General features: G+C 35.3%; 1 protein-coding gene across 2 annotated transcripts; it reads right to left on the bottom strand.

Annotated features, from left to right (window-relative positions):
• Positions 1 to 48: 48 nt before the first annotated feature.
• Positions 49 to 25,779, bottom strand: LOC106624637 (uncharacterized). 2 transcript variants are annotated; one of them, XM_036378188.2, is made up of 8 exons: positions 24,646 to 25,779; positions 10,264 to 11,681; positions 8,655 to 10,188; positions 8,452 to 8,590; positions 7,068 to 7,525; positions 6,883 to 6,979; positions 5,068 to 6,749; positions 49 to 4,996 (listed from the first exon to the last, which is right to left on the bottom strand). In XM_036378188.2, exons 1-8 carry the CDS (start codon positions 24,805 to 24,807, stop codon positions 4,058 to 4,060), a joined length of 6,429 nt encoding a protein of 2,142 aa, XP_036234081.2. In that variant the 5' UTR covers positions 24,808 to 25,779; the 3' UTR covers positions 49 to 4,057. The 2 variants fall into 2 exon arrangements, with proteins under 2 accessions (XP_036234081.2, XP_036234082.2); XM_036378189.2 differs by having other exon boundaries at positions 8,458 to 8,590; positions 24,646 to 25,778.
• Between the last annotated feature and the right edge of the window lie 753 nt (positions 25,780 to 26,532).

The raw sequence follows: 26,532 nt of genomic DNA, 5'->3' as shown, positions 1-26,532 counted from the left end.
TGCTTAAATTGATTAATCATTTACATATAAAAGAATATAACAATAAAATCATTTAAAACGAAGTTCGCATTTATTTCACTATCATTTTTATTAAATATACAAATATGCTGTTTGTAATGCAATACAAATCTTCAATCGTCTTATTACTTTTCAACCATTTTTTACCATTTTTAACGATGTTATTTTTACCATTTTTACTTAATTTGTATTTATTAATTTGTAGGTTTGTGTTGTTGTTTCTTAAAAGTACTACAATTTTTTTTTAAATATTATTTTTTGTATTTTCTTCATAATTTTTTCTTTTCTTTTCTTTTCTTTTCATCATAAAACTATTTTTGCTTTACTATTTACGTACGTACTTTAAATATATGTGTGTTGTGTTAAATTTTATTGATATCTCAATAAAATACATCTCTTTTGTGTTTGTTCTTTATGTAGTATGTATATAAAATTGCTTATAAGTTACAAGAAAAATTAATAATTAAAAAAAAAAACAATTTTTTAATAATAATAAGTATGTATACATAATTTATGTGGTTGTCTATTTTAAATTTTTTATATATTAACAAGAACAATAATTATTTGTTTCGAGCGTAATGTATATTCTTTTTCAAATAACTTTAAATTCATATGCAAACGAGTACACACAAAGATAGCAGCAGAAGATTGAGAGGTGAGCGGCTGACGGGAGAGTGCTGAGACAAGTATAAAACAAAAAACTATGAGAGTAGATCGCTATAACTAAGTGCGTTAAATTGTATTAGATTCTTATGGATTTGTTTTTTTTTGTTTTTAATTCGTTTGGGGTTAGCTTAAACTACGTACAGGCTAGACTAACGGGCTAATAATGTTGTAAACAGAGTACGAATAGTAGGTAAATAGGAAAATGGAGATTACTAGTTTCTTTGCTACGAAAATCGTATTGCCGTCGTTTCTTTAAGAAATGTTAACAGCGCTTACATATATACATATATATGCATACGTATATACATAATACATATAATAAATTGTTTAATCAAGAGCAAGATACATAATTAAACAAGAAGAAAATGGTGTGTGCCAATAAAATTAGGCACTCGTACCTTTGAAAATATGTACATACATATTACATAATTTTTTTTTTACTTTTTTGCTTTTGTAAGGAATGAAATGGATAATTTTGTATTAGTAAGTTTGGATATGTATACGTTTTGAGATTTTTTATAGATTAAACAATATATGGGGCGGGAATAAATAAATAATTTGTTAATTAACAATTGGATACTGAAATTCGCTCCAAATATGCATTCGAGTGTAGAGTTTAGCACAATTAATATTTAACTATACAATTATTTTTTTTGTATAATATTCAGTTTTATTTAAAAATTATACAATTTTATCATTATATATATATATTCTCGACGAAAATTCAGTACCGAATTACTACTAACGAATGAAAAGGAAATGAGATAAAAGTAGTTATGAATGTTTTAGAAAAATAATGAGTCTTGAGGTTTTTTATTGCATGTTTTAAAAAATACCTAAGCAAGACGAATAATTCTTTGATATTTTATATGTTTTGATATGGATTTTTAAAACCATATTTTTGTGTATAAAAAGGTTTTAGTGCTGGACGATTGAATGATGAAATGGTTTATTTTAACACAATTTTTTTCCAGATTAATAAAACATCTAAAAATATAAGTAATCGATGGAGTCTTAATAGAAGATTTTTATTAAAAAGAGTGTGGCTGGGAATAATATAATAATAAAGAGGTGGTTCGGCTGTTTATATTTAGATTTCAAAAACTGTGTGTTGTAGTTTACAAAAAGCTTGTGAATTTTTAACTTGTTAAAAAACAACCCAAAAATTCAATCGTGCAGTTCTAAAACTCTCTTATTTTCAAGTTTACTTTATTAATTTGACATGAGCTCATTTATAAATGGAGATATATGGTAACTTTGTTATGTATGAATTTATTTTTATAAAAGAAAATCCAATATAAACAATATAATATATTATATTATTCTAAGGCAAATTTTTTTTGGCTGAGTTCCCTTAAAATGGGAAATGTTGTTTCCAAACTTGCCAACCAATATACACGTGCCCACGTGTTCATATTGAAAATCCCTTTATATATATCATTTAAAAAAATATATACAATTTTTGTATAATAAAAATCGGGTTATCGAGAGTAAAAATTTAAATTCAACTAAAATAGGGGCTTAAAGACAAATGGATAATAAATAGCAAGGACAGCTGTATATAGATGGTATATAAGGAATTGTATACTTTAACGCATACAAAATAGAAATTGCAGATATCGGTTGAGCCAGCGCAAATTAATGCGAGATTTACACAAATAAAGAATACTTGAAAATAAAAATAATAATGTGCTGGATAAATTTTGTTCGAGATATTGATCTACCAGATAAATTAATTAATAATGTGTAATATGTGTGTGTGAATGTAGACCTCTTTCGTAGCTCTATGAGTTTGCATATAGTATATATGTAAATTTTGTATGTACAATCAATAATATAAACCAATTATATATATTAATATATTGTATTATATGTATATGAGTAAAATTATATGTACATATACAATATAACTATAAATGTAAATATATACGTATGTAAAAGATATTTAACTGTCTCTTATGTGCGTGTAGTCAAATAATTCCACTTAAATACTAAGCGTATATATATTTATATATACCACTATTGTTGTTGTTATTTTGCTCCTAACTTTGTATGTATAGATGTATATACATATTAGTGTCAACAATTAGCGCATATATCGTCTATACGCATGGCCTGTTGTGTAGCCGATCGGTTCAAAGACATATATATATAAGATATTTCTTCTATATTGTAGCTGTGAGCATGTTTATATACATATGTATGTACTATCATATGTATAAAATATTTTAATTCTAATTGTATTTAAAAGTATATACACATTTGTAGAAACTATAATTTGTGATATTGTGGTAATATGTAATATTTTAAGCTTTACTTTTGCAATATATATGTTTACATAAGTAAGCATACACTATAATTTAACCTTTTATACGCACTCCTACGTGCTGTAAGAACGGCACAACACTTCTAAGCATGCAATTTTTTTCGGAAATTTTTAACTTAGTTTTAGAACGGCGCTTACGTTCCACAACGTTGAAAGATTTTTTTCAGAAACTTTTAAATTTAATTATAACAAACATAAATTCATTTTGTACTCATATGTATTGAGCTGAACGTTATTGTAGTTGGAACGACTTATGACTTTATTACAAAGCTTTATTTTTTTTTTATTACAAAAGACTTTATTACAAAAGACTTATGACTTTATTACAAAGAAGTAATGTGAAATGTTGAAAGCGAAACAGACTTGCTTTTGATAGAAATTATATTCCGAGCTCGTGTTGTTTTTAAATGGAGTGTTTGCTTTAGCGTTTTAAGGTCTATACATAAGAATATATATATGCTGACATTTTGACGCATCAAATCGCAGCCTGCGTAATCCTAACTACTTAATATTTTATTATATATATGTATATACATATATAAACTTAGTTTTGTTTTATATAGTTTTATATATATTATTTTTGTTGTAGCTTATAAACCTAACTTATGCTTACAAGAAATGTTCGCCTCTCTTAGTTGCGGTTGATGCATATATAGCAGTTGCTGCACTAACATCGTCTCTCAATACACCTCCTACAGCGCCCGCAGAAACTGTAGCTGTTGCAGCTTGTGAGGTAATTGCGGGCGAAGTGGCGCCAAGCGCTGTCATTGTATGCCACCAAGCGTGTGGTGACTGATGATGTGCCGAAGCATAGTTTTGAAGATGGTGATGTAGTGGTAGTTGTGCATGCACATGTGCATCTCCGGCTTTATGATTGTGATAATGTCTAAACGTTTGCAGTTGTTGATGTTGTGAGTGGTTATTCATGCTTCCTTTCAATTGTTCTGCCATTAACCGATTTGGTGCAGCATAAGTGCTTATGCCGCTAAAACACTGTTGTTCACCTGTCATTGCTCTACCACCCAACGCTACGCCCTATTTTAGGTGTCAATCATTTTTCACTGGATAGTAGACTAGGTCCGATTGTTGCGGGTGTTGTGACTGCAGTTGTTGTTGTTGTATATGATGCATGTAATCACTAATTGGCGGCAGCACAGTTTTCTGCTCATCGCCACCGCCAGCAACACCACCACCCATTAGCATTGCAGGATAACCACCGCCTACGCTGCGATCATAGATACTTGCATGCGGTGGTGGCGGCAATAAATGTGGAGCGAGTGGATGATGTGCGGTTGGCGCTAGTGGATGATGTCCACCAAGCGCATGTGATGCCGCATGTGGATGATATGGTTGAAAACTGTTCTTTTGTTGTTGTTCCGTTAAATCCCCTAAACCGGGATGATGGGAAGGCAAATGATGGTGGTGGTGTGCGGCTGCAGCCGCCGCAGCGCTTGTATCATACAGCGAAGCTCCACTCGGTGAGCCATATAAGCTGGTGTGACGCATTAATCCGGCTGTACCGTAATTTCCGAGAGCTGCAGCTGCGGCGTTATGGTGTTGTTGTTGCTGTAGTGCGTGCGGCTGGTGGTGGTGAGCCGAGTGCGGATGTTGTGGTTGCGATTGTTGTTGCTGTTGCTGCTGCTGCTGCTGTTGCTGCTGGTGAGCAGTAAGTGAATTTTGTGGATGCTGTTGCTGCGCCTGGGTTTGAGTTTGTGAAACGCCCATTTGTCCCCCACCCGGTTGCATTATGTCAAAATTATACTCCATTGAAGTTGGAGCAGTGTCAATGAGATTCGTTAGGATACTGCCAATATTGTTGTAATTATGCGGCTCGGCCGCGCCAACATTTACGGCACCACCTTGTCCGCTTTGCGCATTACTTTGAGCTTGTTGTTGTGCCTGTTGTTGTTGTTGTTGCTGTTGCTGCTGTGCTCCACCACTGAACATCATTTGCGAGGCAGCTGATCCAGCGGATGGCCACATACTCTGCAGTAGAACAAGCGAAATTTGATTATTATAAATTTTAACCTAAACTAACGGTAATTTTCAAAACATACCTGAAAACTCATAAGTTCGCCTCCAATCGTGGATTCTTGCTGCTTGCTACTTACACTACCACTCGGTCCAACTGCCGACGGTTGTTGCTGTTGTTGTTGTTGTTGCTGCTGCTGGTGCTGTTGTTGTTGAGTAAGCGAATTCGGAGTTGTTGTGCCGGATGGACCACCATTGGTACCGACATTCATGGGAAGTCCAAGGAAATCGGGCGTGTCAACAATATAAAATTTGGCGGGATTGTCTTTTAGCTCGCCACTGGCAGCAACAACACCCTGTTGTTGTTGTTGTGGTTGTTGAGGAGGCGGTTGTTGCTGTTGCTGCGGTTGAGGTTGTTGAGCACTAACACCACTTAATGCATTGGCACCAAATCCAATATTAGCCCAAGGTGGTTCATTTGTTTGTTGCTGCAGCGCATACTGTTGTTGTTGTTGCAACTGCTGCTGCTGTTGTTGCTGTTGTTGCTGCTGTTGTTGATGCTGTAGCGGCGATTGCTGCGGCTGTGGCGACTGCAAACGTCCCCGTTGAGGCGAGTGTGAAGGCTGATGATGTTGCTGCTGCAACTGTTGAGCGGGTGTAGCATGATGCAACGGTGAACGTTGTTGATTGTGACGATGCTGTTGCTGTTGTTGTTGTTGCTGTTGCTGTTGGTGCTGCTGCTGCATTTGTTGGTGATGATGCAACATTTGCTGATGATGATGCAATTGTTGTTGTGTCGCAGACATATGATGCGGCGAAGTAAAATGTTGCGTTTGTTGTTGTGGTTGTTGAGGATGTGGTTGATGCGGACTTTGCGGTGTATGGCTGCGCAGATGTTGCTGCTGTTGTACCACGGCCGCTGGCGATGCAGCTTGTTGTTGCTGATGGTGCTGCTGTTGGTATTGATTTATTAACTGATGTTGTTGATAAGCGCTGGCATTGCTTTGCCCTGCAGACGCACCATGATTAGGGTCGAAGTGGAATTCTGACGCACCAGTTATATTGGCGACACCTCCAGCCGCGGGAGGACCGAAATTATTTAGCCGTGACATAAGATTATTGCCCGATACATTCGCATTACCACCACCCACGCCGAGTACAGCGGGCCCACTGTTAACCGTGCCATCCGGGGTGTTGGGTGTTCGACGATGATGTTGCTGTTGCGCAGGTGGCGGCGTTGGTCGTTGTTGTTGTAATTGCGGCTGTTGAAGTTGTTGTTGTTGCGTATGATGTACCGATGCCACCGTTGCCGGATTGCAGTGCTGTGGCGGCACTTGTGCCAATGTTTGTTGTTGTTGTTGTGGTTGTTGCTGCTGCTGCTGTTGTGGTTGTTGTTGCTGTTGCTGCGGCTGCTGTTGATGTTGCTGTGCTGCCTGGTGGCCAATTAATTTTTCGGCATTAAAATTCTGAGTATACATGGAATTCTGTTGGGATTCATTGGTTGACAGTGAATGCTGTGACGCCGAAGCTGACGCAGTGGATGATTGGGAGCTGCTGTTGCTAATCATTGATGCATTGAATGGATCCTGTTGAGATGTACCGGGTGTAGTGGAGAGTGGCGGTGGTGTAGATACGTTGCTCACGCCCCTCTGCAGCTGCTGTTGTTGCGGATTCTGTTGCTGCGCTTGCTGCTTCGGTTTACTCGTAGTGGATTTCTTTGCAACTTTCGCGGGAGGCGGGCCTGGCATATCTGGTGTCGGTACCATTTCTAGGTGTAAAAAAAATATATAGAAAATAATATTCATTTAATTCAATATACATACATATATATATAAAATTCATTTAATTCAATATACATACATATATATATATATATATATTGCATTCGCTTTACTACCAACCTTCATCCTTGGCAAAACGTTTGACTTTCTTCGGCGATGGTTGGTTACCGTGTACGGTTTGCTTGTGACGTACCATATGAGTTTTCCATTTGAAGGTCTAATTATATGAAATAAATAATTTAAAACAAAAATATAAATCTTAAAGAAGCGATTTTTAATTGTTAAAAATATTATTTTTCACTTACCTGATCACAATAACAACAGCAATGTGGCCGCTCCTCCGAGTGTGATGGCAAGTGTCGCTGCAGTGATTTTACAGAGCCAAATCGCTTGCCACACAAAGTGCATTTACATTCCGATGCATCGGTATGCGCATTGCTGTAATGATCTTTCAGTGCCGGATATGTAAAATACGATGAACCACAAATATCACAAACATATGTTCGTTTCACTTCCGTATGTAGTTGTACATGGCGTTCCAAATTCGCTTTCAAAGTAAAACGATTTTGACAAATGTGGCACTCGAAAAAGTTGTCTTTTTTGTGGACACGTATTATGTGCTGATAGAGTGCATTTTTCGAGGGAAAATCTGCACCGCACACCTCGCAAATAGCACCATCAGCCTTGTGACCCGTCGTGTCTAAGTGCTGTTGATGCAGTTTCTTGTGTGGAAACTTTTGCCCGCATTCTATACACGAATAAGCTAAAGAAAAGAAAACGATAAAAATCAATATATTAGCAAGTAGAAATATGCAATTGTTTTTGATTAGTAAAAATGCATTAAAAAAAAGTGAAAACATTAAGTTCGGCTGTACCGAAGCAATAATACCCTTCACAGGTGAGTTTCTTATAGCAACTATATGTATAACTAAATTTGAAAACGTAGCCGCCCAACGGTTTGCATCCAGCAGAAAGTGTTTTGCTTCAAGTCGAACGAAGATTATTTGATAAGGAAAAAATATCGTTTATTTTGAGTTTAAATGTTAAATTTCATTCAGACACTTTGTCAAATAAAAAAGTTTTCCATACAAGAACTTAATTTTGATCGGTGAGTTTGTATGATAGCTTTATGCTATAGTGGGCCGATCTAAGAACCTTGTTCGGAGGTTGTTGCGTTGTCTTGGACAAATAATATATGCCGAATTTCGTGAAGATATCTTATCAAATAAAAAGGTTTTACATTCAAGAGCTTGAGTGGTCTGATTCGGCAACTTTCACACATAAGAAGCTTCTTGGGAAGAAAAGGTGTTTGTTTGGTTTTCAGATCGATATCTCAAAAACTGAGCGAATAGCTTGCGTATATACAGAGAGACGGACAGGGATATATTGATTCAGCTAGTCACGCTGGTAATTTCGTTTTCTTCTGCATGTTACCAACTTAATGGCACACTTAAACCCTGTTCAGGGTATAAATATACGAAACATAGTTAAATAAATAAGCCAAAGTGCAGTATATAAAAAATACAGTGTGAAAACCAATTTCAAGTTAAATAAAGCCACAAAAGAGCGATGACCATGCACACATGGTATAAATATACATGAATTATAGAAATTTACACTTCATTTACGCTTAAGGTACACTCTACACTCATGTTTGTGTTAGTATTTCGACAATTTTCAGGCACTCACACTCACTTTTGAATTCTTTCTTGCTGTGAGATTCGACGTGGGCATGAAATTGTTGACGTCGCGAGTAGGATTCGCCACACGTGTCACAAACGAATGGAAACTCCTTGGCGTGCACTGTTCGATTGTGATGAATTATTTCCTAGAAAGATAAAAAAAAGTATATAATTTCAATATCAGAATAAAATTGTTTTAACGTTTCATACCTCCAATGATGTGCCATTTGGTTGTCCACAATCATGACAAAACCCTGGATGTATTTTATAGTGATCCAATAATGATTTTCGTTTCCGATACGATTTTGGACACTGCAAGCATTGATAACTGGGTTTTGCCTTCTTCGCACCAGTGCCGCCTGCGCCCTGTGCCCCAGTACTACCAGGCGGCGCTTGTAGTGAAGTGCTACTGCTACTACCGCCATCAATAAGCTGTTGTTTCGGTTCCATATCGTCCAAATCATGTTCATCCATGTCATCATCCTCATCGTGCGATAGATCATTATCATCCAGCCCTAAAGATACATTCAACGAAGCTGACGAAATCGAACCGGAAGTTGATGCTGATGCAGAAATACCGGACAAAATGTTGCTAGGCGTCGCTGAGAGTGCACTTGACATTGACAACGACGAAGACGCTGCTGATGTGGGTGCGGTGGAAGCTGAAGACGTGCCAGCGACTTGTTGTTGCTGCTGCTGCAAATGTAGATGATGCTGTTGTTGTTGTTGTTGTAGCGTGTCCACGTGCTGCTGATGCATATGCAACATTGGCAACGTGTGTTGCATTTGTTGTTGTGGTTGCTGCTGCTGTTGTATTTGCGCATGTGCGGACAGTGCGGATTGCTGCGCACCTTGCTGTTGTAGTGTTGGCGAGTGCGCCAACAGCTCCGCACTGAAATGCTGTTGTGGATGTTTTTGTTGCATCACAGCGGGCAAACTACCGTTATCGAGTATATTGTCAATGCTGTTTATGAACGCAGCTGTATTCGTGCTTTGTTGCTGCATACGCTGCTGTTGCAGCTGAAGTTGTTCCTGCTGCTGCTGTTGCAATTGATGCTGCGCACTCTCAGCCATACCACCCAGCAATGTTAGCGGGTGTGTTTGTGTATGCTGCAGATTCGCGTTAATGTTTCGGTGTTGTTGCAGCAGCTGTGGAGTATCTTGTTTTTGATTTTGTTTTATTAGCCTCTGTTGCTCTTGCTGCTGTTGTTGTTGTTGTTGCTGCTGAAGTCCCAGAAAATGTGACTGGTTTGCATTCAGCACATTGTTGTGTAGACTTTCGGGCATTTTTTTCATTGCCACAGAATCGCTACCAGGACCGCTAGCACTACCGCTACCACTACTATTACTACAATTATTCAGTCCTGGCAAGAGCATCGATTCGATTTTATTAATATTGACATTACTGTTACTGCTATTATCCAGCGTGGCGCCGTCTAAAACATTCTCGCGGGCGACATCGTTTAACGTCGGAAAATGTAAAGAATTAAGCGGCTGTTCATTTCGTTCTTGTAGATATTGCTTGGAGAAATTCGGCTGTTGTTCATGTTGTTGTTGTTCCAACAGCCTATGTTGCCGCTCGAGTTGCGTACTAATGCTCTGCAGAGATTGTGGTTGCTGATTCTGCTCCTTGGGAGCTACACTTGGAAGATCACCAACAATATTTGCTAATTGCTGACTATTGTAGCTATGGTTATTTATATTATTGCTTGCTGTAAGGCCATTTATCACAAGGTTACTGTTTCTGTAATGTTAAGTAGAAATAAAAAATATTATTTTTCAGATATATAGCTATAATTGTATTGCATAAATATATTACCCTTGTTGTTGCTGCTGCTGATTATGTAGTAAGGATTTGCTGTTGCTGCTCAAACTACCGCTGGTCGTACTCTCACCTCCCGCTAATGAAGCGGTGTTAGTATTGTTTATCGTTGTAGTCATCGTCGACACACTTTCTGGCGTCGTGGCAACCAATGTTTGCAAATCTGTAGTGGCACCGCCATTACTACTATTGCTATGGCCACTACCGCTTGCGCTACTACCGCCGCCTAACACATCTTCGATATCCGGCCCGATTTCCATGCCATGTACCAGACGGCCAGCGCCCGCATCTTCTTCGGTAATCTCCTCGAATTTTAACATCTCGGGCGCTGCAACCGATGTCGACATTTGCGACTCAGATTCGGACTCCAGTTCCGAATCAAATGTGATCGCAGGTAAAAGTTGCCGTCTCTGCGTATTCGCTGTAGCCGCAGCAGCTGCAGCCAATTTTCTCAGACGTAACTGTTGCCATTCTTCCAGACGTTGTTCCCGTACTTTTTCAAGGATATTTAATGGCGGTCGCGTGCCCAACAGCTGTCCAGACAGAATGAAATTCTTATAAAATTTTTTTAAGAAGGGTTTATGCTCTTCGCTTAGTGCTGTTTGTAGGCGAAAACGAAATAGCTGTTTGTAGGCTCGCACATTAAATTCGCCCGTACTGTGATGATAGTGTATGGTCCATTCATTATCGGTATAGAAGAAATAGTCATCTTTCGCTTTCGTAGTTGGATTACATCGCTCATCAATACCGACCACGAGCTTTTCACTTAGCAATCTAGGATAATTATTGTGTTTATTGTTTTTGGTGTTATCACGTGTCAAGTTTTTCTCTTGATCACATGTCGCCAGTTCAGCCCAACTGTTATAAATTTCATCACCACTTAAACGTGCCATAGCCCCAACACTATTACCCACAATTGCATGCTCAAAGGTGGCACTAGAATTCGCTGTTGTCAGGTGTCTCGTATTGATAATAGACGAGGGTATCAGATCGAGTGGATCTTGTTTTAGAGCATGTGTGCTGTTATAATGCAAGCGTCTATTATTGGAAGACGAATTTTCTACATCGGCATCTAGCTCCACGCCACCAACCATGTCTTCATCGTCCTCGTCGAGACACATGATCTCTTCCTTGCATAGAATCTTTTCAAAGTTCTGATTAAGATCTGTTGAGCCTTCATCTTCCGTTTTAATCTCTTCCTTTTTGGCAGTGAGCAACAATTGCAGCTGCAACTGTTTCTTGTTCGCGGTTTTTGTGGAACTAGCAAACTCATCGGTGATATGGGGGAAAAGAGACCTTGTCACCCGTTCACAAGCTTCGGGATATTTACATTTTAGCGTTCGTAGCAGATAATGCAGTGCATCGCATTGTGATACAGCGTCGAGACTATCGAGCAGATTCAGCGACTGCCCAACCTGTAATTAAAGAAAAATATAATTCTTAAACCAAAAATTATTCTATTATGCTTTAGTAAATTAGGACTCTGAAGAACGACAAAACAATTTTCTAACTAAGGGAAGAGCAGGTCCTCTATACAATACATCTGCCTGATTAGCCTTTCGATCGTGGTAAGGATTAAAAATTTAATCCAAAATATAGCATATACATATGTACATATATATATGCAGTTAGAGACGCAAAATGTCCTTAATTTAGCTATCAAAATAGATTTAGGTTAGGTTATACTGGCCGGTTGCCACGGCATACATAGACTTACTATTGCTTAGTAATGCCAACTAGATGTTCAGTTTGATTCGCACTAAAGTATTCATCATACAGCACGTCAACACTTTTTGCGAACTTTAAGAGGGACTTGATATCTAATTTTGAGATACATACATCTAGTCTCTTGAACTACGGATCTCCTAGATATCTAAGACGAGTGCCAGATAACGCTTGGCAAAAGCGGAGGAGGTCTTCCAACGTCTCTTTAATGCCTGCTTCATTGCACTTTCTGCATGTGTAGTCTAATGCTCATCCGGCACGCATGTGATGCTAGTAAGTTGTGAGTAAATACCGTGTGAGTAAAAAGTATGCGTGTTTTTCTTCGTGGTTCTCGCACATGATCTTGGCGATCATGCATGTACTTAAGGAATTCCATCTCACCCTTATCCTTCTGTCGACCTTTTCGAAAATTTCATTATGTTTCGTTTTTAGCAACTTACGTATTTTCTTTACTGATTCAGTAGCCAGACGGACGGCACTTTTAGTAATCTCAACCGCTATTTCATTTCCCGGAATGCCCTTGTGACCTGGAACCCTCTAGAATCAAATTTAAGAATCCTGGGAATTTATTTTATAACTTGGGTTCTGTACCACAGACGCACAGAAGTTTTTGTACACGTCACGGATGGGGCATATTTCTGCCGATTTCCTAAATAAGCCAAATTGCCCTATTAGTAGTACAAACAATCCTGGAAATGCAACCTTGCATAGAGAAAAATCTATAGACTCGTGTGATTTGCATGACGAAGGAATCGTTGGTTCCGACTTTTACATATGAAATATATGCAGCATAATACTCGGCAAATGAAATAGATGCTCAAGGAACGAGAAACTTATATTTTACAGGATCAGCATAAACCGATTTAGAATAAAAATTACTGTACATACAAACATATCGCAAAAAGCAGAACAGCAGACTTAATTAAATCTGATGTAAAATCCATTATTTGTTGCTAGTTAAATCGATTTTGAGAGTACAGCTAGCTAAAACAAATTAATTTTGCAAATGTAATCAATTTATTATGCGAAAAACGGTCAAAATAAAAAGCGCTTGTATATACGAAATACTTGGATACCACATATATGAACATACACAAGTGCATACATCGATCCAAACAAATGTACGAGTATGTATGAATGTGAGACCAAGTTGTAAATAAAGCGCCATCACGAAATTAAAATATAAATACATGCACATATATTTACTACATAAGAGTATATGTACATACGCGCGTATGTTCATATAAATACTTATGTATATACATACATAAATACTAAAGTTGAGTAAATGAATGAAAAGCACGATAATCAAGTTCTGTCCGCATTTACTCTGCGCCTCTTTCGGCAGCTCTCATATACCGGAGGTATGTAGTTAGTTTGTCTACAGCTCCTGCTTTAAACACACACATACACATATACATACATAAATAGGTGTGTATGCACATAAATAACTTGCGCCAAGCTTTCTAGCTAACATGTTTTCCACCCTTCGCGCTTTCCTCTCCTGCATTGTCTACATACATACACACATATATATATACATATTAGATTACCACCACCGCCTACCCATCCGCCTACTTCATGAAATGTTTACGTTTTTTTTTCCTAACTTTTTTGTAGATACCTATGGTGCACACGGTTCATAGAAAATGCATAAAATGCGCTGGAGAATTTATTATTACATACATACATATATTTTATTCATTTATTTAGTAAATATCCGTTATCTTACTTGGACTTAAAAAGCATTAGTTAGCTGTGCAAAATTGTGTAATGCAATTACGCGGATTTGCTTGTGCCCCAATGGACCCGAGCTTGGCCAATAGGTGAACAAGCTGGGATTCGAAATACACAGTATTGTAAATAAGATCTGACTTAAAAAAATTACCACAAAAGAAATAATCGATAAAAACCAACATGTATGCAGATATATATGTAGATCATGGATTAACACTACGAACGATATACATATACTTTAGAATTATGTCAAATCATTGTGTACAACGTTTTCTAATTTTTTAAAAAGATTACCATTTTTCCAGAAAGATACATAAGTAGGTCGGAGATGCTACAGAGTATATATAAATGATCTGTGTGATGAGCTAAGTTGGTTTTGGCCATTTTTCCTTTTGAGACATCGATCTGAAATTGTGCACACGTTCTTTTCGCCCCAAGAAGCTGTTCCAATGTCGGAACCGTCGATATCGGACTACTATAGGAATAGCTGCCATACAAACTGATCGACCAAAATTAAGCCCTTGTATGAAACACTTTTTTGTTTTACAAGATTTCTTTACGAAATTTGACATAGATTTTTGTCCAAGACAACGGTATAGTAGCCGTAGAAGCATTATAGCTTCGATGAAGTCGATGTTCGTGTGTGTGTTTGGCAGCTGTTTGTTTACGACGTGAACAGAGTGTCTCGCGATTTTTATCACAGAAAAAAATTTAACAACGACTTCGCTTAAAATTTTATCACTGTTATTAATGATAACGTCGAAAAAGTTATAGAAGCAGAGCTTTAAAATGGTCGTGTTGACATCAGAGAGATATCAGAGAATCTCAACATCTTTTATGGATCGACTGAATAGACTTTGGTTAATGTTTTGGGTATGAAGCGTGTCCATATGTTAGACTCGTACCTAGAGACCTGAACGTTTTCCAAAACCGGCGTCGAGTAGAGGTAGCAAAACAGATGCTTGATAACGTAGCTGATGACTCTACATTCATCAAACGCATCATTACTGGAGACGAAGCTTTGGTATATGATTATGACGTCGAAGCTGTCAAACAATCTAGTCAATGGCGCTCCAAATATGAGCCAAAATCGAAAAAACCAAAATTCGTTGAATGCACTGAAGGCCTTCTCTGCCGAGGCTTATGACAAGTGTACGGGTAATTGGCTTAAGAACCTAAGTATATTGAAGGCGATAATAAAGATTTCTAGTAAAATACGTGAAAAGATAGGTTTTTGTAAGTCCAAGTCAAATTTGATCATATGGTATATATGAAGGTATCATGAAGTGAAATTTTTTTAATAAAATATTTCAATGTTTAATGCTGAAAAAAGCTTATTCTTAGTAGAGGTTCAAATATACATATGTATACCATAATATTATATATAGTTGATGTTTTAAAAATTTACAAAAATAACATGAACATTATTCATTATAAAAATAATAACTTGAGTAATGTGTGTATGTGTGTATTATTATGCATGTATGCACGTACAATTGTCTGAGCTCATGTTTTATTTGCAGAAGAAATACATAAATATATATGTAAATAGTCATTTGTGTAAATATGTATATGATTATATGCATATATAAAAATAGTATTTATTTTTCCGAGCGACTCTCACATAATGCGTTGCCATAAGAAATCGTATTTAAATATGGTACTTATGTAAAGAATTTACGAGCTATGCACTCAAATACAAATAGATATGCATATGTATGTAATAATAAATGCAAGTGCAAATAATATATAAATACAAATTTACATATATATTCTATACTATGTATAGAAGAATAATTTAGTATTTGTTTTATATTTTTGTACAACAAATTTTGAGGAGAGTTTTTATATACATATGTACTTGAATGTATGATACGAGGGTGGTTCAGTAATTATTAAGCATACAAAGGAGTGGGGAAATTTTGGAAAACTGCCGATTTATTTCTTAAGGGAGATTCTGGTTTAGAAATTTAAAAAAAATCGATTTTTTTTGCATATTATTGTAGTCTAACCTTTTAAGAATATGTCCCTAAAAAGATGTTTTGAAATTTCAATTATTTTCGGAGTTACAGCTCATTTGGTGATGCGCCGACAAAATCGACTGGCAGCACGGCGCGAGCTTTAAAGCAAAAAACAGGGAAATAACGAAATTTTTTTTTTCCAAAATCCTCTCATAGGCTATAACTTTCCTTTAAGGATCGCTCAACAATTTCCATTTCGGGTTACTGGGAGTCCTGATATTTTGCACACCATTTTTTTTATCAGTTCCCACTTTGTCGGCCAGAAATTTTTTTAATTTTTATTTTTTTTTAATATTATAATTGATTTGTACTCTTTCAATTGATAAAAAAAAAACATATAAAAAAATGTATGGTTAAAATATTTCTTGTTTTTTTATCGCGTCCGAAAAAGAGCCTATAATTGAACTAGCCTAATTCGAACAATTTACACGTGACAACGGCGGAGGAGAGTTCCGACATTGCCATAGTGGCAGAGCACTTTTCTTTCCAATTTTCTCAACAGCCGGTTCTAAGTTAAATTAACTATGCGTTTACCTGGTCAAGGGTAGTTCAGAGATCTAAATCTATTTGAATCGGTAGTAAGTAGTAGTAACATTTTTCTTCTTTACAAGTGGGATAGGAGCAAGTTAGCTTCTTCCTTAGTTTCTAGTGTATACCAGAGAAGATCTTTTACTAATATCCAAACGATTGATTTTCGAAAAACCACGGTCATGACCCCTTCGACAAGCGATAAAAACAATACCACAACGACAGTAATCGTCTACGAGAATGTAATACCCGATAATCAATTTATCTTGCGATAATGGCGCTATCGGGTGGTGAGGCTTAGTCATTATCGGACCGCCCTTGTATGTACATATGTACATACTTATGTAAATATGTATGTATGACAATTTAGCAAGCATGTTATTTCTAAATAATAGCAACACTTATAAATATAGTTAAATAGCGTGAGGAGAAAATTTATTCCATATTAAATACCTCTCCCTCTAGTTATAAGAGAATATTTTGGACAAATAAGTATGCATTACCATTTAACGGCAGTATTTGAAACAGTCGTTTTGTCCAAATACTATTCCAAGCCTACTGTTGGCGCTGGGTCAAAATAACTGTCTTATAGCTTTAAGCGTTACATGGGTACGGCTTCAAAATTTCATTGAAAATATGCGCGCCCGACGTCAGCTATGTAGTCACTTACATTTTTAAAAGCGATTTTCTCGAAATTGTGTTCTCAAAGTCGGTTGTCAACATTTCTCGTAAACTACTCAACCGATCTTAATGAAATTTCACTCAGGTCTTCGAGAAATATGTTCCAAGGTTTTGAACAAAGCCTTTTTTCAATTACAACTATTTAAATAAAAGAAACGTCGTCGTCAAAATTTGCATTTTTTAGTAAAAAAAAAGTCTTTCAAAAATATAATTTTGAAATTTTTTTCCTTCGTCCAAGAGCTAGTTTATGGTCTTAATTAAAACACGAATTTATTTTTTTTTACTTCAAATGATGCTGTAAGAAGTGCTGCTGTCGTCGCGGAGGCAATTTATTCCAAGCGACTGCCTGAAATGACGTCGTAATGGCCGAGTTGTACCATTGAAAATTTTACAAAAACTTTGTAAAATATGTGAATTTGTAATAATAAGAAGGTTGAATAAAATATTTGATTATTTATATGATTTTTTTTTGTTGAAAATACGTCGTTTTTTGCTTGCTGAAACCCATGTAACCCCTTTAATCAATTACGCTCGTAATTCGTATAAGTAATATAAAAAATATTGGTTCGACTAATGGAAATGTAGGTGGAATGAAACAGTTTTCGAATTTGAATTATTATTGGTTCGGAATTAGTTTTAAATTATTTGAATAAAGTAAGTTAAATATATCAAACGATTTGTTATATAATACAAAATATTGAGAAATTAATGGGAACATTTATTTATGCATTTGCCCTATGTATATACAAAGTGTTTTCCAATAAGGGTGATTTGGTTTTTTTTCAAAATAATGAAATTCAAACATTTTTTATTTAATGAGCAGTATAATCGATACAATTAAGTTCTGAATATAACATCATTTAAATGGCCTCCACGACTTCTTTTGTAGAAATGAATTCGATGAACCTAATTTTCGAGGACTTTTTCCACTAAATCAAGTAGTATGTCATGAATAGCACGTTCTATATTGACTTCTGGTTTATTGCTAAAGACCAATGACTTCAAATAACCCCTCAAGAAGTAGTCGAATGGTGTTAAACCACAACTTCTTGAAGACCTTCCAATGTCACAATTTCTTAAAATAATAATAATAACAAAACTTTTATCGGTCTTGTTGGAACCAGATGTTGTCAAGATCAACTTCTTCCAATGGCGGACATAAAAAGTTGGTTATCATCGATCTAGACCGCTCTCCATTAACAGTAACTGTGTCACCAGTTTTATTTTGAAAGAAGTACGGACCGATGATTCAACCAGACCAAAAACCACACCAAACTGTCAATTTAGGTGAATGTAATGGTTGTTCATGAATAATTTGCGGATTTTGTTCGCACCAGAATCGACAGTTTTGTTTATTTACCAAACCACTCAGATAAAAGTGAGCCATACATAAAATGGCGAAAGCGCACGAAAAGTTGCAATTGGAGAACGTTTATTTTGATAATATAATTTAATAATTTGTAAACGTGGTTCTTGCTTATATCGTTCCATGATGCAATTGTAAACATTACTAAATACTATACTACTAGTAATAATATACTTAAATACAGATAAATTTAAAGAACGGTCACCTAATAAAAACATTGATACATCTATCTACCTAATTAACCGGTATCTTTTATATATTAACATACATATATATGTACATACATACATATGTAAGTATTTATGTATTCTCATTTAGTGCATTCTAAATAAATATTTATATAAGTGTGTGTGTGTGTGCATGTATGTAACCAATGCACTGATAGCTGTTGTGGCATTTGTGCAGTTGAAGATTTTCTTTTATTCTAGTTCTAGCTTCTTGTTGTTATTTTATCTCGTTTTATTCGTTTATTATTCATTTGAGTGGGAAGTGGGGCAGTGCATTTTTAGAAGCGGTCATACTACTTTAACGCAGCGCTCTAACCAATCTAACGACTACACACTTACTCACAGATAGCAAGCCAGTTGTAGAAATATACATAGAAGAACAAGTGTTTCGCAAGTCTTTTCGACAAATAACAAAAATGAGGATATTTTTAACAAGTGCATCGCTAAATTGGCACAAAGCATTTCGGTGATGCCAATACTCATACATACATACTTATGTATGTACTTATCTCTATGTGTGTGTTTGCGCAAACATATATACATACTATGTACAATTTTTTAAAGGCTGAAATAAATTAATTTTATATGTGGTAGAGATAATAATTAATTGAACATACTTATAACGGGACACAAACATATATAGAATATTACAAACATAAAAAATAATTTATTGTTGTTGTAGTATTAGTAACAAAACATGCATACAAAATGATCCGATACGTATGTATGTATGTATGTAATTGTATCACCGAAGAAAACATTGATATACTTAAACATACCATATATACTTAGATTATAGATAGGTCAAACATCCTCTTGTACCAATTACCGACCAAAACTACTTAAGGAGAGAACATTCTCATATTTTACAATGTGATTTCATATTCAACTCATCTTCATCTTCAACAGTTCATATCCGTTCTTTTTACATTGTATGTAGACCCGACTGTCATGATGTTGTTGTAGCGGCACAAATAAATGGATTACTGTCGAATTGACAGCCTTTGGTCAGATAAAAAATCCGGTACCATTCGGGTTACGTAGACCCGATTGTCATAAAAACAATCTTAAGATGGCTCCATTCATTGCAGATCGTACACATAACGGAGGTGGCGTAAGCGCAAGATAAATATTGCTCTGGGGCTGGCTTGAAGTCAATGCCAGCAAGAATCAAGAGGGCAAAGAAAAGGATACAACCATACAAGGGTTTGATTTTGAACGATTTGTATGCCAGGTGTATGCTATAGGGTTCCGATCCGAACGATATGTTCGGAGATTATAATGTTGCCTTGGATATTGATATATGCCAAAGTTCGTTAAGATAATTTGCCAAATAAAAAAGTTTTCCATATAATGACTAGAGCTTGATCGTTCAGTTTTTATGGCAGGTATATCCTATAGTGGTCTAATATCTGCGGTTCCAACAAATGAGCAGCATCTTGAAGAGAAAAGGAAGTATGACAAATTTCAGATCGTTATCTCAACAATTGAGGGACTAGTTCGCGTATATACAGACGGACATGGTTTTTTTCTGAGTGTTACAAACTTATAGGTAACCTTAATGTTACCCTGATCAGGGTATAATAATCCATACTTTTGAAGATACAAAGCTAATAACCCTTTGCATCCCTAATCGTGAATGTTTCTACAAACATACATAAGTATGTACATGTCTACACTGCACATATATAAATTCTCATTTAAGTTGCGAATTCTCATCCATGCTTCCAAGCTCATATATAAATTTTCGTTTCGTCTGACTCTTGCCTACACCGAAACACATAAATTCAATTAGAAGTGATAAAAATTTAAATTGTGAAACTTAAAAGGGGATTTAATTAAGCCAAGAAGAAACAAAAACGGCTTGGAGTAAAGCAAAAGAAACTTGTATAAAAAGAATAACGACAACAAAATAATAACAACAATTTAATTGCATTCACTATATGTTTAGTATGCCTGTATGTACATATCGTATATACATAAGTATGTAAATATTTATGTTATATAAATTCAGGCTATGTGCTCCACTCCACACTACATTTTGCTCCATTCATATCGTCTTCTATGCTATTTCGGTTTCTCCTCTCTTATTATTTTTAACATATCGCACATACATACATACATGTATATAAATATATATATGTACATACCAGAAATTTAGTATGAATGTTTTAGCATTTGCATATACAGATGTATATATTTATTAACAAAAGTATATAAACTCATTTATGGGTATATAGAGTGTGTGTGCTATATATAAATGTATACATATTTATGTATGCAAGAGAATTCGTTTATTCTTTCTACTACTTTGCTCTGCTCTATTCTCATTCTGAAATTTGTATTCACTCGCTGCTAAAGTCAACGTCACCACTGCCACAACTGCTACCACCTTCCGCCACCTATACATACATATGTATGTATGTATATTTTTTATGTATGTACATATTTTGTATATTTTGTAGCTGGTTCACTAGCCTGGTCGAATTGCTGCCACTGCCACTGTCAGCGCAGCTGCAGCAAAAGTTTAGTTCTGTTCTGCCTTCTTCGCCACTTCGGTGAATTTTCGTAATAGACGTCGATATCACGTCGGCGCTAACGTTAAAGTTGCGTTCAAGCGAACTACAACGCGAACGATGGCGCTGACGTTGGTGCCGGCAGCAGCCTCGTCATCTCAGCTGTCTTTGCCGCGTGGTTGTTTTGGATTTTGTAGTTGCTCATGCTTTTTATCGTTGTTTTAGAGAGAAATAGCCGCAGTTGTGGCATCTATCTACATGCCTAAATATACTATTTAAATACATACTATGCTTGTATTTAATTTGTAGAATGTATTTGAGTAAATAAACATTTATCTGTATATACTTGTGTACATACCTCATGCCACCTTCGCTTAAAATTAAAAATAAATACAAGTTTCGACTATAAGCGTACATATGTATGTATGTATTTACAAAAAGTTTTTGTAACCGTATACGTATGTATGTATGTGGTTGGTATAAATGTAAATATTAAATTAAAAGTAATGCCAGTGAAGAAAGCTCCACGTTTTAGTATATAAAGAACTTTTTTATGCAAATAATTTTGATTACGAAAAAAATAAAAATTTTCTATTATATTCTACAAATTATTTGATATATATGCATGTTCTTTAATGTATGCTTATATAGCTGACGGCATAGCTAATATACATACATACATATGTATTGGGTCGAGCTTGTATTGCTATTTGTAGTATGCATCTCACTGTTGATAATGAAAGTTTCCGAAAGTTTCAAGGCCTGATATTAGTACTTTTGACAAAATTGTTTCCCTGCCAAGAAAAAAAAAAGGGAAAAACATTAACTTCGGTTAAACCGAAGCTATTGTATAATCCGCTTCCCAAAGTAAAGAGATTGATTTTGATCGACCAGTTTATATGGCAGCTATGTATATACAATAGTGGTCCGATCAAAGAAATTTGTTCGGAGATTGTGCTTTGGACAATAATCCATTCCAAATTCCGAATAGATATTTTATCTTATAAAATTTTTTTTCTATGCAAGAACTTGATTTCGAAGGTCCGATATCAACGGTTCCGACATTGTATGTATGTAAAGATCTTTGGCTAAATATGGCTAAATCGTTTCGGCTCATCACGCTAATCATTTATGCACATGTATGTACTTTACAAAGTCTCCTACGTTTCCTTCTGGGGGAACTTTGTGTTTAAGGAATACATTTAACCTTTTCAGGGTATAAATATTCAGTTTGATGTTGGTTTTACAAGCTTTTGGCCGACATAAAATAATGGAAGTAATCTACTACCCTCTGGGATCCCATTAATTACATTTATGGAAGGTTCGATTATAAATTGTGAGAACGTACCAATTGAATTCCACTGAACTTTGAATATACTTTTAAAAAATTAACTATATAGGGAAAAATATAAAGAAAATCTTTGATATGGAAAATTAATTTTTATAAAATCACAGTTTTATCAACAAACTTGATATGAAAAAATATCACCGTAGAAATAGTTTGTCGCTTGAGTCTTTTGTTTGCAAAACTTAGTAAGACAATTTAAATTCTAACAGCAAAAATTATGCAATATAAATTAATAAAAAAAAATAAAGTATGCTGTTTGTGTTATTCACTATAAAAATCGATGAGCAATTAATTCCAGTTGGATTTTCAACGATTGAAGATTTCTTGATTGATCTGACAGTAAAAACAGCTTTCAAAAAATGTTTGATATAACAAAACCAATCTTTAGTAAGTTTCAAGACATGTCAATGAGCTGCAGTCGAACGTTCTTTAATTACGCTTTTCCTTAGAGAAATAGGTTAATCTTTACTATACACTTTTATTTCTTTATAATTATTTCACACTATTTAAAAATTATCGTATAAAATATACAACTCTGTTGAATTTACTTATAGGGTTATCTATTATCGCATATAGGGATGTTATAAATGTGCTAATTAGATCTCGAATTAATGTTTTTTTTTTTACTTTTTTAAAGCAATAATAGGTATGTTGGTATGGAAGTTCATATACATTTGTATTATAACAAGAATTTGAAAACAGCGCAATGATAAACAATATCGGCAAAGTTTACCAAAAGACAACTATATAAATATACATACATATATACATAAGCGCATACATACGCATTTTTTGAATATATAACCAAAGCAAACTAGTTGGGAAGTGGGCAAATAGACAACATAACATGTGAGTAGCGGAGCAACGATCAGAGAGACTGCTATTTAATATGGATGCCAATTTATTTGGCGTTTATGGTATGTTCGATCTGAGAATTTGAATGCTGCCACACCATTAGTCAGCCCCAACATTAACAGTGAGAGTTAAAAAAAACGTTGTATATGTATATGTATTTGCTGGTACACGTTATCGAAAAATAACAGAACAACAACAGAGGCGGCAAGCAGACAGTTGAGTTTAATTTAGGCAGGATGAATGAATATCGAGAGAAAATCGAAACGCGTATTGGGGGTTAAAGTGGGACGACAGCGCGGTAACGACATTGCACTGAACGTTTAACAAATATGTATGGTATATAAATATATATATATTTTTTTTATAATTTGGTAACTATAATGATTTTTAATAAAGATGGTGTAAAATAAATGGTACAGGTGATGCAACAAATCTCTTTTTTAATTTTACGTTTCGCCGAAATATGTTCTACTCAAATCAGATTTAATAATTTGAAATTAAAGTAAACGTATTAAGATTTAATTTCATAATGAGAATCATATCCTAATATAGCAATAAACATTTTATAAATCTATGGTTAGTGTGAGATGTAGTAAATGTTTAGCTTTTTACTGTGGAAAGTTGAAGAGATTGGCGCAATATAGATTTTGTGAAGAATAATTGCGAAAGTTTGAGTTATATATCGATGCCCCTATAACGTCAAAACTACTGCACCGATCGGTTTGAAATTTTAACACTATTTCTACACATAGTTTACGAGACAAGGCAGGAGAGTTTTCTTGTTTCTCATTTTGGAATATCAAATTAACCAATATTTTCTCAAAAGTCGGGTTTTTTCTTTCTCAAAAAGTGAAATATTGAAATTATTAAACGCCTCAAGCGATTCCTGGACAAACCGATTATATAACGATATATTTTAAATTTTGGATTTGATATAATCTAGCCTTGAATTATGAAGGACACCCCAATTCAACTTTTTTCCAGGACTGTCCAGAGTCTCTTCGGCTTCCATTGCCGTATTTTTTTTATTTCTCCACAAAAAATTAACAAAATATTCTTAAAATGTCATATCATAATGTAGCAGTGGTTTTTAAAAAGAAGAAAGAAATTTTAACTGTTTTATAAACAAGAAATCATAACAATTGGCTTTGTTTTATAAGAATTATTCCTATTCCTCCCTAAAAAATATCATATTAGTATTTTATAAAAGAAAACTGCTTTTATTATTTTGCTCTCAATTATTATTAATACGCTACAGTGATCTGTGTACAATGCATATATACATTGTTTTAACTATGTGCATAATAATATACCGTTTTATATTAAATAGACGTTTAATTAAATGCATTGTTTCATTGAATGCAATCTTAATTACCAGTAATTTGAAATCCAATTGTATTGTTTTATTATCCATTTTGTTGACGCTTCCTGCATTTGGAATAGTTATTTTTATGTTTTCTTTCACAATTCCGTTTGTTCCACTTCTCCCACTCACACACTTCACTGCACTCCTCTTTTGTAATTTTCTTTTTATCATACACTTTGTTCGCGTTTCTTCTTTACACCATTTCTTTTTTATGATTATATCGGTTTGTTGCTGTCAAACTAGATCCACTATTGATCTCTTTCGCACACATGACATTGATATTCCAATAGAAACAAAAAAAATGTTACTTCTTCTGCTAACCCTCTTCACTTATCTTTTACACTTTTTTTTTTACTTTTGCTCCTTCCACATCCACTAAAATTTTTCAGTACAATTCCACATCATTCGGCTTTAAATTAATTTTAGAGCACATTTCAATTAGAAATTATTTACACAATCGAACCAGTATTACGATTTAATTCTAATACGTGCGTGCGTTTATTTAATCAACTCACTTATTTTGTATTTCTGCGCGTTTTGCCACTGCCACTTCTGTGGCACACGCACTCATTCACACAACATTCGTCCATTCGCGCCGCACATACGTCGGCTACACAATACAAATAGAAGCAGCGGCGGCTTCTTCTCGTCTCGGTTCGCACTAGGTATAGCAACGTCGATGACGGGCGCGACGTCCTCGCTGCGGCTTCGAGCGCAGCAGCGACTGTGACATCGACAATGGCAGCGAATAAAAATCAAACTTTTTAATCGTGGTTACAAATTAACTTACGAACTTCAAATTATTATACCTTAGCTTAGTCACACAATAATTCTAATAATATTACACATTTTTTAACCGTAAAAACACGTCTTTTCACAATTTTTTCACAAATTTTCGCTCGTACGCGCTTCACAATTTCAATTTCTTGCGTTTTGCTACATCGTCTTCATCGTCGTCGTCGTTTCTCTTTCGTTCCGTAGTAAATTTGACAGTGGAAAATTGAAAATGGTGCGCAGCGCACTATATGTGTGAGATGTGGTGTGGCATAGTGGTGATGCGTTTTGGTAGTGTTGGAGCATAAGTGTGTATCGGTGTGAGGTTGAAACGTGTTTGGATTGGTGAGGTTCGGCGTTAAAAGACTGTGTGTGTAGGCATTTTAAAATTTTGTAAAGTTGGCAACATGACATATGACGCAGTGATGCCACTAAAATTGTTGTATTGTTAATAATAATTGTGCAATAATGGAAGTTTCCTCCATTCTACGCTTTTCTCATAAACTCAGTAGAATTGTAAATTTATATAAATATTTATTAATTTAATTTTTTTGTTTTAATATTATAAGCTGCAAATATCCACTAATTTTACAAATATTTGTATTCCATGCAACCCTTCATTCCGGATAAGCGAGGCAGAGAATCTACTCAAGAGATATATTAGAAGTATGGACGTGAAGACAAAGGGAATGAATCGAGAAGAAACTTCCGCAGATACGAAACCAGTAATAAAAATCTAACTCCGAAACATTTTTTATATTCACATATGTATGTATATTGTTGATGTACATTAATAACACATATGTCCACAAATTCATAGGCAATATCAACTTACTCAAAAACAAATAAGTTTTGTTAGACGATCCAAAATATACGTTTCACATAGTTGGCAACAAACAACCAATCCGGGGGATATGACGAGCAGGTTTGATTCAATGACCATGCTCCTTCAGAAACGAAGAAGTGCGCGTGGTGTTTTAGTCGGCAAGTTTCACTGCACTTTTCGACAGGCAACACTTACGCAACTTTGTTCTGGGTACTGTAGCAAGTTAAGCTCCTACTAATCCAGAACTCCTTGAACACCCTTTTTCCAGTGGTCCGACCCCGTCGAAACAGCACGTT

The sequence above is a fragment of the Bactrocera oleae genome, chromosome 4 (genome assembly GCF_042242935.1).
Source record: "Bactrocera oleae isolate idBacOlea1 chromosome 4, idBacOlea1, whole genome shotgun sequence".
Classification (NCBI taxonomy): Eukaryota; Metazoa; Arthropoda; class Insecta; order Diptera; family Tephritidae; genus Bactrocera; species Bactrocera oleae.
This window is presented reverse-complemented; position numbering and strand designations above follow the sequence as displayed.